At 42.1% G+C, this 13,858-nt stretch overlaps 1 protein-coding gene across 3 annotated transcripts in view; it reads right to left on the reverse strand.

Annotated features, from left to right (window-relative positions):
* The window catches only part of LOC126401892 (histone deacetylase 4-like), a 72,773-nt gene that overhangs the window by 31,809 nt on the left and 27,106 nt on the right, over positions 1-13,858 (reverse strand). For all 3 annotated transcript variants that reach the window (XM_050063445.1, XM_050063446.1, XM_050063447.1), the window contains 3 exons: positions 11,188-11,495; positions 5,700-5,850; positions 2,197-2,320 (listed from right to left, as the gene is read on the reverse strand). In XM_050063445.1, the coding sequence (XP_049919402.1) occupies positions 2,197-2,320; positions 5,700-5,850; positions 11,188-11,495 (583 nt within the window). The remainder of the gene's footprint in view (positions 1-2,196; positions 2,321-5,699; positions 5,851-11,187; positions 11,496-13,858) is intronic.

The following is a 13,858-nucleotide window of genomic DNA, read 5'->3' on the forward strand; positions in this document are numbered from 1 at the left end:
TTAAAGTGTATCTTCTTCTTCTTCTTAACTACAATATACATTAAATATTTAAGGGTTTATCTTGATATAATTTGATAGAAATATAACAAATGTCAAATAAATGTTCAATACAATTAAACCAGCTGTACATCGCTAAAGAGGCCCACTAACGCACCTCAAACACTAGTTGCCACCTACCATTTCACAAAGGAAGAAGAAGACGGGACCAGCCACTATGCTAATGGGTATAGTAACGTTTTAACGTTACAACAACGTTCATCGCACTTATGAAGTTATTTTTTGCATGATTGTTTTGGCCACAGATAACAACACTGGGCTGCCCCACGACTGAATTCACCACATAACGTTAGCTATAGTAGCTGTATGGGTAGTCGACTCATTTGATGCTAATGGTAAGTTAGCAAGGTAACATGACTGACTGACTACATAACGTGTGTTTATAACTGTAACAAAAAAATACTGACTTCACTTGAGATTTTTTTTCTTTTGTCTATTTCTTTTGTCTACATTGTCTTCACAACGGGTTTGACTTGCTGCTGACCAGAATTAGTGTTTGGCATGTTCTGACAGCAAAGACTTCAAACCAAATCTAACCATCTGGTTTCTTCAACTTTCACTCAGGAGCAACAATCAGTCTTTAAAGGTCTAGTGTGTAGGATTAAGTGCCATCTAGTGGTGAGGCTGAAGACTGCAACCAACTGGAGCTTCTCCTGTGTGCCAAGCATGTAGGAGAACTGCAGCAGCCGATGCAAAAACACCAATGTCCCCATCTAGAGCCAGTGTTTGGTTTGTCCATTCTGGACTACTACAGAACATCATGGTGAACTCTCTGCTCCATGTGTAGATAAAAACAGCTCATTTTAAGGTAACAAAAACACAGTGATTCTTAGATTCAGTATAATTGTACTCAACTAGATATGAAACGTGGTACTTTTTTATCCACTACACTCATCTGACAGCTGTTGTTACTATTTTTTTTTGTTATTGTTGTTTGTAATTATGTTAATACAAAACATATGAACAGCTACCAAAACTTGGACTTTTACTGAAGCAAAGAATCTGAATACCAGGGAGACCAATAATCTCTCCCATTAGACAAGCAGTACAAATACAAAAAGAGATGAAGTATTTAATTCAGGTAACTTCCATTTGTTTGCATAACCATGTTTCCACGTTACTCACACAATGAAAGCACATGACATGCGACTACCAGAGCGAACAAAGAGGAAAAAGCAAGTGTACACACCTGCAAAGGGCTGCAGATATGCTACAATAAACATTCAAGGCCAAGCCTTCAGTGTAAGAGCCCCTATCATCAGCTTCCAATATCCTGCTTCTCATGTGTACGTGAGTGTGCATGTATGTTCCCATCTTTGTTTCATAACCCTGCTTGATCTGTCTCTCAGTCAGGCTCACACAGTGAGGCAGGTGAGGAAGAGGGGACGACACAATCTAATACATTATTCAGCTGCAATCACAGAGAAATGACAATGATGTGCAGTTAGCTTCTACTGTATTCAACTGCTCACAGTCATTACAAATAACTGCAAGATAAAACGGCAGCCATGACATATAAATTGTTTTTCAGCTTGCAAATTGACAGGAGTGATAGTGACTTATTAATGTGAGACAGGTGATGATGTCAAAGGATTCTCCTTTAGAGTATAATGAAAAAACCACACGCTGAGAGCTAAATCTAAATTATGCTATAAACCGTCTGCTTTTCTTTTCTGCCTCTACTGATCCTTTGTAACCTGAGAAAATGATCTGGAATTCTGTGAAAAACATGGGAAGAAGTCAATGAGCAGAAAGTACAGGAAAAACTTACCTGAAAATTGGCAATACAGAAAAGAAAAAGTATAAAGTACTACTTCTTATTATTTATAGAATTTTTATTTTCTTAATCTTATATTTTCCTGCAATTTGAAGGACATTTCTTGCCAAGTTGCTTATGACCTTTTCCCCCTGATTTCAAAGGAAATGAAACCAATTTGCTCAGGGTTGAAAAGTTTAAATACGTGTGAAAGACTGGCGGCTTCAAATAAGCCCTCTGGGTTTTTTGCCTCTCCCTGCACTGTATTTCATTATTCACTTTTCTTGCCTATTTTGTGTTTTAATTGTACAAGAACACAGCACATGAAAAGTGATATCAATCCAGGTTTCAAAGGGTTAATTGGAGCATTAACGGCTGCTCACCGGTACCAGTAGGGGGCGTCATTGTGGAGCCCTCCTTGGTTGAGGCTCCGCTGGGCCAGCGCCTTCTTCTTATTCAGGACAAACTCCTGAAGCCGCATCTTCACCTCTGTACTCGCAACGGCACCTGAGGAGAGAAGAGGAAAATGAGATATTCACCAACTGCCAAAAAAAGCCATTAATATTTTTCAAGGACATGTAATTTGACAAAATTTCAGTGCGTTTTGTGTGCCAGAATTGTCCACAACAACTGACTGTCAAGACCTTGTAGAAGGTTTGTGCTCGTCTATGAAAAAGGCCAAGCTACCATGGGCAGTCAGCTGGCACATGCTTCCTGTAATAAAATGTCTCACCATAATTATACTCCACAGTTTAATTTTTAACTCAACATCCAGTTTTCCCATTTTATTCCCCTTCAGGTAGTTTTAAGTTTGAAATAAATCAAAACCCCAAAAAGGAAACTCAGGCTTTCCAAAATTTGGCTGCACTGCGGGAGTTTGTAATGACTGACCCACCAGTGGTTCAGTGAGGTTTAACAGCTTTTTAATTTTATAATAATGACAGCCATGTGGACAATTCTTAAATAATTGAGGGGCATATTTGCTTTTACAAAGTTGACAGCACAGTACAATATCAGGTGATGCCCTTATCTGAAGCAATTAAGTCGACTGGCAGAAAATCTATCTACAACTATTTGATGACAGTTTAATTAAATAAACCAAACATTCTCTGGGCTCGAGCCTTTCCATTTTGAGAAATTCTTACTTTTTTATGTTTTAATATAATTGTAAATTAATTCTTTGGGCTTTTGACTGTTTGAGGACATCGTCTTAGACTTTATAAAACTGAAACTGACATTTTTATACTTTGTAATGACATTGTAGAGACCAAACAATTCATCAATCAATTGAGAGAATAACCAGCAGATTAAAGCTGGGTTAGGCAGTTTCATTTTGGCACCATTGGGCAAAAATCCCATAATAAACTTAGAGCATATTGTAATTTAAGTGGTCTGAGAGAAAATTACATTTCTGACTTATCAACAAGAGAGTCTCAAAGAGAGTCTGACAGTAAATAAAATAAAATGTGTAAATATCAGTGAGGCGTTCCAGAGTTGGAGAGAAAATGTTGCTAATAGTTTAGCCTTCTGCTAACCGGTGCCAAAGGCTCACGGCCGTGGCTTCACATATGTATGTAGCTTATGTTTGCTAGAGCTTCGCATCATAGTGTGTCGTCCTCCTCACTCCCTGCTATTGACCAACTTGCAAGGAGGGGAAAAAATCTGAATTCAGCCAGGAACCGGACAGCCTCAACTCTCTACCAGAGCAGCAAACTTTCTGTTGCTGCTGTTACACAGTTTCGACCAGGCATTGCTGCTGGCCACCCGCCTGCTGTGACACCCGGTGCTCCCAAGGAAGCAGTCCACAGTGGCGGGGAGTTACATGGAGGGACAGTGAGTTGGCTAATGTTAGCTAGCTAATTCTTGTCTCATTTGTGGTCTAATAAACAGAGAGAGAGAGAGAGAGAGAGAGAGAGAGAGAGAGAGAGAAGGGCAAGATGGAGCTGAGCAAATTAACTGTGTGTAACTCTATGATGAACTTAGATTAAATCAATGTACATGAGATACAGGTTTACTGTATGAAGCGCGTGGATATACCTGTGGTCACTGGTGGGAGGGGCTTAGGACAGAGAGGGGGAAGCTGCAGGAGGAGGGTTGATGTTCAAATTCTGCCTTTTTTTTTTACATTTTCCAAATGTCTACCTGCCCCAGCTTTAATTGATAATGAAAATAAATATCAGCTTTACACCTATCCCAAGGTGGGATTTCGAAACATAAATGCAAGATAAAGAAATGAAAACAATGAAAAGTGCTGAGAAAATTGATCACAAACAGTCCTCACACAGGTACACGTAAGCTATCTGTCTTGCTTCCATCATTTCAGAGGACATTACATTGACTTAAATTCATTTCCAGGAGACTTACTCTTACCACAACCACTGCTTGCCTAACATTAACCCAAGTCTTCACCCTAAACTTTAATGATTTACGTCACGGGTTTTGTGTTTTGTCCCCAAAAGGAAGGCAAGTCCCCACAATGTGACCGTGAAAACAGATTTATGTCCCCACAACATGAGTAATACACACACACACACACACACACACACACACACACACACACGACTCGCACAGATGCAGCCTGGATCTGTAACCACTTTCCATATAGTGTGTAAACTGCTCTCAAGGACTCCTGTCCACTCGCTTTCAATGAACTGTTGAGAGACATCCAGCAGGCAGCGGTAATAACTTGGCTTTGCCCTCGCCAAGGCCACCGGCTAATACAGCTCGTTTACCACAGTAAATACACAGGTTCTCCAAGTAAAATGGAAATACACAGACATGCAAACACACACAGACACACAGACACACACTGTGAATACTGATCCCAACGGTCCTTTCAACCATGGAGCGTTTTGAATGCAGAGTTCTTGCTAAATGGTTCAGACCCCTGGCAGACACCACCAAACAGGGAAACGGTGATGTGTGGGGGTCCCAGAAATGTTCCCAAATGCATTCAGTCTGAAAAGCTCAGTTTAAAAAGTGATAACAGTTACAGAGGAGTTGTTGCTTACTCTGACTGTTTTCCCTGGTATCTTTAGTACATCATTTCTGAGAAGAGGTGTGAAATGTTTCACAGTAATTTTTCCAACAACTGCTATTCTCTTGTTTTCTTTCCTCCAGTAGTTGTTGGTGCTCTTTATGTGGTAACGTGTGAATACATGCTGCACCGAGGGTGAGAGAAAACAAAATAAAACCTTACTATCTGAATTAGGTGTCAGACTGAGTTGAATTTTCAAGACTTTGTTTAAAGGAACAGTGTGTAAGATTTGAGGGGATTTAGTGGCATCTAGTGGCTGTTTGGCTCGTTGCAGTCGAACCGCTAGCAAGGCGCCTGCTAATATTTGTTCATCAAGATCTACATGTTCATGAGGTTTTTATCAAGAGCCGAATTATCCACAGAGGTCTCTTCCTCTCCAAAACAAACAGTTTCATTGTTTTTCCGATGCTGCCTGTCGCAGAGGGGCTGCAAACTACGGAGGCTGACACAAAAACGCAAATGTCCCTTTCTAGAGCCAGTGTTTGTCAAGGTTTGTCCATTCTGGGCTACTGTAGAAACATGGCAGTTCGACATGTCGATCTCCGTAGAAGAGGAACTACTCCCTGTGTAGATATAAACGGCTCATTCTATGGTAACAAAAACACAACATTTCGAGTGTTCAGGTGATTGCACACTAAAGAAAACATACTTATTATATTATATTCCATTTCTGCCAATATATCCCTCTAAATCCTACACACTGTGTACTTTGGAAAATATGTTCAACTATCAGATGTGCAGAAAAAACAGGTTTGAGCTGTTCCAAAATATGTCTGGTGGACAAACTTTACTTTGGATTTAGCGCTTCTCAGTTTCCCATCTTGTCACAGTACTGTATCTGCAACTTACTCTCTTGTCCCCTCTCCTTGTTCTTCAGCAGCAGCAGTTTCTGCTCCCTCTGCTGTTTCTCCAGCTCCTGCTCCAAACGGTGGTTCTCCATCTTCCTCTGATGCTCCAGCAGCTCCTGTTGGTGCTTCAACGCCAGGAGCTCTTGTTGCTGCTGTGGGAAGACACATCCAAATCAGGTCAGTAAAAACTTCCAGCCATGTATTAAAACTTTTTGTAAACCTATATATCAGGACACGCTTCTTAATCCCTCTTAGCTGCGAGATAAGATCACTTAGCGATAACTTCTTGTGTTCGGATCTAAATGTAATTAATTCATTACTTTCTCGTCTTTAAACATCTATTTACATTCAACTCCTGGGCTGCTTAAGTTGCCATCTGAAATAATTAAGTCTGACAGCTGTTTGAAGCAATAAAATAAAACCTTTGCAATTCTATAAAAACCTCAGGCCACGAGCTTAAGCCTTTAAATAAATATAAACAATTTAACTGGGGATGAGGCTTTAGCAAGACACATAATCCAATCTGCTCATTTCCTCATCACTCCGGAAAAGAGGGAGAAGAGCATCTGTTAAATGCTTTAAATGCAAAAAAATCTGCCTTCCCGAGGCCTTTACACTGGAGGAGCAAACACAAGTGTGGCTCGACGGTTTGTCCTGTCACCAAAAAGGTCAAAAATAAAATGCACATGAAAGCCAAAATGTGCTCACAAACACCTACTCGTCTCATTGAAGTGTCCTTGAATGAGACCCAGAACTCACGGTGAGTCACCACGGATAAGAGCATCAATTAAATGCTACAAATGCACACTGAAAGCTGCTTTTGACTTCTCCGGAGCCTTAATACATGTCTTCGACCTAAGGCACCAAATCAAGAGTCCCAATTACTCTTTAATGTCTCTGTAATATACAATAAATAGGCAAGCTGTCTGTGCTTGCTCTCAGCCAGCTCCATAATGACCTCTTTCTGACGTGCCAAAGAACCGACACCCTCTTCTTCCCCTTATCATCACACACCCAATGGCAATATTTGATCAGTTTACTGTAACTGCATGTAATCAACTTCTGATGGCGCTTTTAAACACAGTAAATAGACGCTCAGTAGCTGGGACATGCTCTTGTGTTTACCGTGAGGGCAAATCAAATGTTTGAGACAAGTCTGAGAATAAATTAGTGGCTGAAGGTGAGAGGAAGGTGAGGCAAGGCTCGTGAGAAAAGCACATCAGCTCTCTGGCCCGCTTCCAGTCCAGAGCCTCCATCCTTTTTTTTTTTTTGCCATTCAATCAACGTTGGGGATGGGGGATTGAGTGGGTGGGAAGGCTCAAAGAAACCTCCCCACCCACATACACACACAAACACATGCACCCAAAACCCCTGTGGCTCAATAGACCAGAGATGAACACACAGAATTCCCCTTTTGACGAAAACTGTGAAGAGCTTCAGGGTAGCTCTCACTCCATGAGGGTTCCCTGTTGTCGACAAGAAAAGTGCCGACGTTTGAGTGAGAGTGTGTGTAAATGCAAGTGTGTGCTGCTGACCCTGCCTGTGGGAGCAAACTGGGCATGCATGTGACTGTGTGTTTGCTGACATTTGAGAGGATGTGTATGTTTTAATGCCTGTACAACACGGTGTGTGTCTGTGTGTGTGTACACAGGGACTGTGAATGGGGCTGATTGAGGACGGGCCTCCCTGCTCAGGCTGTGCGTCACTGGCCTCCACCTGAGTGGTCCTGCAGCCCCACCACAGGCCAGACAGCCCTTCAGACAGCATCGCTCATCCCTCAACATCACAAGACGACCTGACAGAAGGGACACGGCAGTCCCACAAGAGGAAACGCACAGTGGAAACTATAGTTCATAAATACCATTGAGCTGCAGGAGCAAAGTACAATGTCAAATATGCCTGAAGCATCTGCAACAGACTCTTACATTACAGATGGTCTGTAGAAGAGAGCAGAAGAAATGAATGGAGACGGGAAGGAATAAAGACAGCAGAAGAAAAGAAGGAAGAGAGGAAGGATATAAGACACATTAAGGACAGAGGAGGGGACAAAAAACAAAAAAGGAAAAAAGAAAGAAGACAGGAAAGAAGTAAAAGAGTCGGAGAGGAAGGAAAGAGCAAAGGGAACTTAGGAAGTAAAGACAGAAGCAACACATGGAGGAATGGAGAAAAGAAGGAAAACAGAAAGACAATACGGAAGGTGGGAGGAATTTAAGGGAAAAGTAAAGACAAGGAGAAGGATAACATGACAGTAACACCGACAAGAGGGGCGACAGGGAGGAATCAAGGACGAGGAGAAAGAAAGGGGACAGGAAAATAAGGAAAAGGGGAAGAGGAGGAAGGGAGGAAAGACAAAATGCAGTAAGGAAGCTAAAAAGAAAAGAAGGAGACCAAGCGGGTTAGTGAGACAAAAAATGAGGCAGGAAAGAGGACAGGAAGTGGTGAAGGAAGAGAAAAATGAAGGGAGACAAGAAAGCAGAAAGAGGAGAAAATGAGGAATGAAAGAACAGAGGGAACATATGATGTAAAGGAAGGAGAAATACAGGTAGGAAGGGAGGACAAGAAAGAGGAAAAACAGAAAGAGAGTAAGGAAGAAAGAGAGGAAATAAGAAAGACAGGAGGAAAGGAAGTATATAGAAGAAAGAAGTATGATAGGAAGGAAGGGGCCAAGGGAAGAAAGAAGAGGAGAAAGGAGGACTACAGTAAGGAAAGGAGAAGAAGAAAAACAGAAAGACAGTAAGGGAGGAAGAAAGGAGGAAAGAAGATGGAAAGAAAGGAAGCAAACAGAAGACAGAAGTAGGAGAGGAAGGAAGGAACAGAGGGAAGAAGGAAGTGGAGAAAGGAAGAAAACAGGGGAAAGGTGAGGAAGAAAATCTGAAAAACAGGAAGAAAATAAAAAGGAAGACAGGAGGAAAGGAAGTAGAGAAGAAAGAAGGAGAGGAAGGAAGGAACAGAGGGAACAGGAAAGTGGAGAAAGGTAGAATGCGAGAAGGAAAGAGAAGAAGAAAGTCAGAAAGACAGTAAGGAAGGAAGAGGAAAAAGGAAGACAAGAGGAGAGGAAGTAAATAGAAGACAGGAGTAGGAGAGGAAGGAAGGAACAGAGGGGAAAAGGAAGTGGAGAAAGGTAGAATACAGGAAGGAAAGGAGAAGAAGAAAATCAGAAAGACAGTAAGGGAGGAGGAGGGGTAAGAAGTAAGACAAGAGTAAAGGAAGTACATAGAAGAAAGAAGGAGGAGAGAAAAAAGGAAGACAGGAGGAAAGGAGGTAAACAGAAGAAAAAAGTATGAGAGGAAGGAAGGGTCGGCGGGAAGAAGGAAGAGGAGAAAGGAGGAATACAGGAATGAAAGAAAAAGAAAATCAGAGACAGCAATTACGGAAGAAAGGAAAGAAGGAAGATGGAAAGACAGGAAGTAAAAGAAAGAAAAGAAAAAGGAAGACAGGAGGAAAGAAGTAGAGAAGAAAGAAGGAGAGGAAGGAAGGAACAGAGGGAATAGTAAAGTGGAGAAAGGTAGAATGCGAGAAGGAAAGAGAAGAAGAAAGTCAGAAAGACAGTAAGGAAGGAAGAGAGGAAAAAGGAAGACAAGAGGAGAGGAAGTAAATAGAAGACAGGAGTCAGAGAGGAGGGAAGGAACAGAGGGAAGAAGAAAGTGGCGAAAGAAAGAATACAGGAAGGAAAGGAGAAGGAGAATAAAAAAGGAAAGAAGGAAGACAGGAGGAAAGGAACTAAATTTAAGAAGTAGGAGAGGAAGGAATAAACAGAGGAAAGAAGGTAGACAGGAGGAAAAGAAGTAAAGAGAAGAAAAAATGAAGCAGGACGAGAAGAAAGAAAAAGACACAAGGAGAGAATAAAGACAGTATATAAGAAAGAAATGAACAGAAAGACAGACCTGGAGTATGAATCAAGTTGCACACGAGGAATTAAAATCATTAAATTCAAACTAATGTAATCCTGCACATTGCAATCGAATCTTCTGCCCCCACAATCCATTTTTAGACCTTTTACTCTGAGAAGTAGTTCAGCTGAATATGTGTGCATTACCATTCATATTACAGCGGTAATATTCTAAAGAGAACAAACAGTAGAATATTTTTACATGACATTTCAGCCCCACAGGAGCTGTGCGCTGCTCTCAGGGGCCCTGATGTATTAGAGCTTCAGAGTGTGGGCGTGCTGATCTAGATTCACTTTGTATTTCCAGGTCACTATGATACGAGCGTGTGATCCCAGCTTCATCTGCTATATGTCATGCACCGCTCGACGTGTAAAGTAAGTCTGACTCAAAGTGTCATTATGTTCTGAAGAACAAATACAGCCCAGTGGAAGCGTCAAACATTGGCTCTTCATATTAAAACATGCTCCTGAACATACAGTATGTAATACTGGATGCTGATATTTAAAGTAAGGTTACAGCAGGACTGGCGCATAAGGGTTTAGTTATGTAACGCAACACCAGCGCTACAAAAGTCCGTCTTTCACACATTTTCTGGATCTAAACACATCCTTATATTGCTGTTATCCGTCCCTGAAGTTGAAGCAAATGAAGCCAAAGTGCCTCCTTGTTCTCCGCTCCCTCTTTACTCGGAGCAAAGTGATTTAAAGCTGACGGAGCTGCTCTCTGTGTTGGTGAGTTCAGTCTGTTAATGAAGAATCCTGTGGCAGACTAAATCAAGCGCTGCCTCTGCTTTGTTTAGTAAAGTTTTAAATAGGTTCGGGCTGCAAGCCTGCTGCTGTGTTTTTGGATTGTTGCCTCTTGGAGGAGTTAAATTAAAACTTGTTCTCTTGCTTTAACTGTATTTGTTGATGTGTTTTGTTGGCTGCTGACTGTGCACAGCGTTAATGATTGATGATTCTGTTTTTCCTTGAAAATAAAGGCCAAATTTACTCAATATACAATCTTTGAGGAGGCTGATATGCTGGATATTAAGAGGTATAATTCGAGTTGTAAGCAAGTCCCTGGACAAAAGTAAACTTTTACTCAACTTTGAAAGAAAATGGTTTGAAAATATTGTGTCAAAACAGGGATCTCAACAGTTAACTCTCAATCATTTAACCCCCAAGAAAATTTCTGACCAGGTACGCAAGTTGGTCTATGGGTAAATTCTGCTATGCAACGGGTAAGCTATCTACTGCTCTATATTTCTCACTGTCCAGTTGGGGTGGGAGCTAGCTAGCATCGCCACTCATTCCTGACCCAGTGAATATAAATATATATGGCGGCCACCTTCGGGTCTTCTGTAAGGTCACCCCGGTGAGTAAGCAGCTTCATTTTGAGCTACAAAAACCCTTTAGCATTTTTAGCACCGTTAGCAGTGTCGGCACGGCTAGTGGTGCTAACATTACATTAGTTAACAATGCTAAAGGGGTTTTGCGTCTCAAAATAAAGCCTCTTATTCACATGGGTGGTCACCATGTTTACACAGCAACCCAGGGCTAGAGTAACATCCCACTGCTGTTCTTATCAAATACCCCTTCAATGATATAAATGACATACCTTAATGTGTTCCTGGAGCTGGGCCTCGTGCTGGCGGGACAGCTGCTCGTGCTGCCGCTGGAACTCGGCGATGAGGATCTGCCTCTGGATCTGCTGCTTCTGCTTCAGGGTCAGCAGCTCCTGCTGCAGCTGCTGCTCGCGCACCGAGGCCCCCACCACGCCTCCGCCGGCCTGGCCGGACGACTGCTGACCGGGCGGGGAGAGCGAGGACACCTGCTGCTGCTGTTGTTGCTGGTGATGGTCCACGCGCAGGTCCATGGGGATGGCGGCTGGAGGGAGACGCAGGGGCAGCGCCGAGTTGATGTCCACTGTAGGGATGGAGGGGAGAGACAAAGGGAAGTTAGAGCAGAGCAATCATAGTTGAGAATGACAAAAACTTAGTGTCAATTTTTATAGCTGAATGTGAATAAATCAAAGCCCTTGTTATCTATGTTATCTAAAGTGTGTACCTTCTCAGAGATCCAGAACTGAGCATCATCATTGAATGAGTCAAAGCTTTGAGGTCTTAATTAATAAGTTCTTTATTTTTCACCAGCTTTTATGCAACTTTAGAGACGGAAATACATAGCTGCAGATTTTCATTCTGATGATGACACTCTCATGTGTACAAGCAGGAGTCAGAAGTGTCCTGAAGCCTTGAAGTGGGACACTGGGCTCTGTGGCTGCTCTGTCAGCTTCCCAGCTAGCCAAACTATCTCTGCAGCACCAATTTGCTACAAAAGTTTCAGTGTCTGGTCTATTCTCTTTTCTGTATTATTTTAGTAATAGCTTCGTATCACTGATAGATGAGCAGATGCACATATACTAGCACCGGTATCAGTTTGAATGTGAACGTAACCCAACCCTAGTACAACTAACATTAATTAGACTACTACTTTATTTAGAATTGACAATGTAAGGGTCAAAGATTAAAATAAAGATTTAGCTGACACTCTTACCTAAACACACAAACAGTGATATCAGAGAGATACATCAAATTAGCAGAGCTTCATCTGATAATAAAACACCAGTATTGACTGTTATTTGACCTGCCATTCCAAACAAAGGTCTAAATCTTTAGCATCTATCGAAAGTAATCAATCAGCTGACATTTAAAGGTGGAGCGGTGCTCAAAGCGACTTCAAACCCCCACATTGGTAACCATCTTCCATTTTTTAAACCATAGCAGAGCGTATTTCAATAGCTAACCCTGACCTCTGACCCCTTTGTGAACAAGGTGATGACATAATGTTCTCATGGGAACTGATAAAGCGTCACAAAGAGTGACATTGATGCCTTAAAAAAACAAAGACACCCTGCTACACATACACACAACCCATGACTAATGCTACAGTTACACGTGAAGCCCGGCGACACCTGACAAAGATTGCATTGACCCGGCGAGGTGCAGACCTTGAGCCGAGCCAGCCACCCACAAATCACTGCACAGGAAGCCCTCCAATCACGCGGCTTCCTCCCCATTAAATCTGAATAAATAGGAGTCGATTGGCTGATTATTTACCTACATGTTTACAGAGAGCGTGGCGAGAGCCAGAGATACTTGTCTGGAACTTTGTGTTAATAAAGAGGCAAACACGCCATCACTGGTACACTTAATAGCAGAGCCACACGCGTGCCCCAACAAACGCACAGATGCACTTACACTGTAGACACACTTGCACTCAATCCTTTGACAAAATCACAAATTAAGGTGTCAAAGAACCTTCAAGAAGGCTTCAATGATCATAAATAAACTATACTTGTCAAATAGCCACTCTATGGTTCGCTGTGACAAACTGAAAAACAGACTGAAAAACAGACACATCTTTCTTGCTAGGAGCACTTTTATTGGAAAATAGCTGATATCTTTTCATTTCCACTCCGAGTTTTGAGGCCGAGTACCCTGCATCTGTTGGGCCGCATTTTGATGTATGATACATCGTTCTCTGAGACGTGCCACGTTTGAAAAATAAAGCCATAAAGCATTCATAGGAGATCCTTTAAATAGATTGCAGACGTAAGCTTGGAAAACTCCTGAGCAGTATTCTAAGTGCAGACGAACTGTAACTGTGCATCCAAACAGCTTCACTTGCCTTTAAAGCCATATGGCGCCTTTAAACACTCCACTTCCTCTTTTGTGTTTTCGTGCAGCAGGTGAAATGCACCCCTGCGGCTATTGCCATCCATGCCTTAGGAGAACATAGCAACAACATGCAACGAGTCCTTGTGGAGTTGCTGTCATGTGGGGGATGACAACATGTGAGTCAGTGGCTGGCGCAGTCTTCTAATCTACTTACAATGCGACCAAAGGAAAAATTAGTCTATTTCAACCCTCAGGACATGAGGTTTGACATTTCCCTGTTATAAGATGCCTTCTTTCATTCCCCTCTTTCACCTCAGTCTCCTTCTTTCTTCCACTATTAGTTTCCCTCCATGAAAAGGAGCTTCGAGCATTTGTGAATCTGACTAACAAGGTACCCAGTATTTAATTAAATGCAGCGACGCCCTCAGTTTTGGCTGTTCTCTGGCCCTTGATCGTTTCAGAGGCGACGACGGCTATAGTTTGGCAGTTGATGAGACGAGAAGGGAAGCAGAGAGGGGGCTTGTTAGCGCAGACAGACTCCTACAATCGTGAATCACTCCGTAGAGAAAGTTTGCATTTGATGTCAAATCTGAAAATAATCACAATGAT

Source organism: Epinephelus moara, chromosome 15 (genome assembly GCF_006386435.1).
Source record: "Epinephelus moara isolate mb chromosome 15, YSFRI_EMoa_1.0, whole genome shotgun sequence".
NCBI classification, from domain to species: domain Eukaryota; kingdom Metazoa; phylum Chordata; class Actinopteri; order Perciformes; family Serranidae; genus Epinephelus; species Epinephelus moara.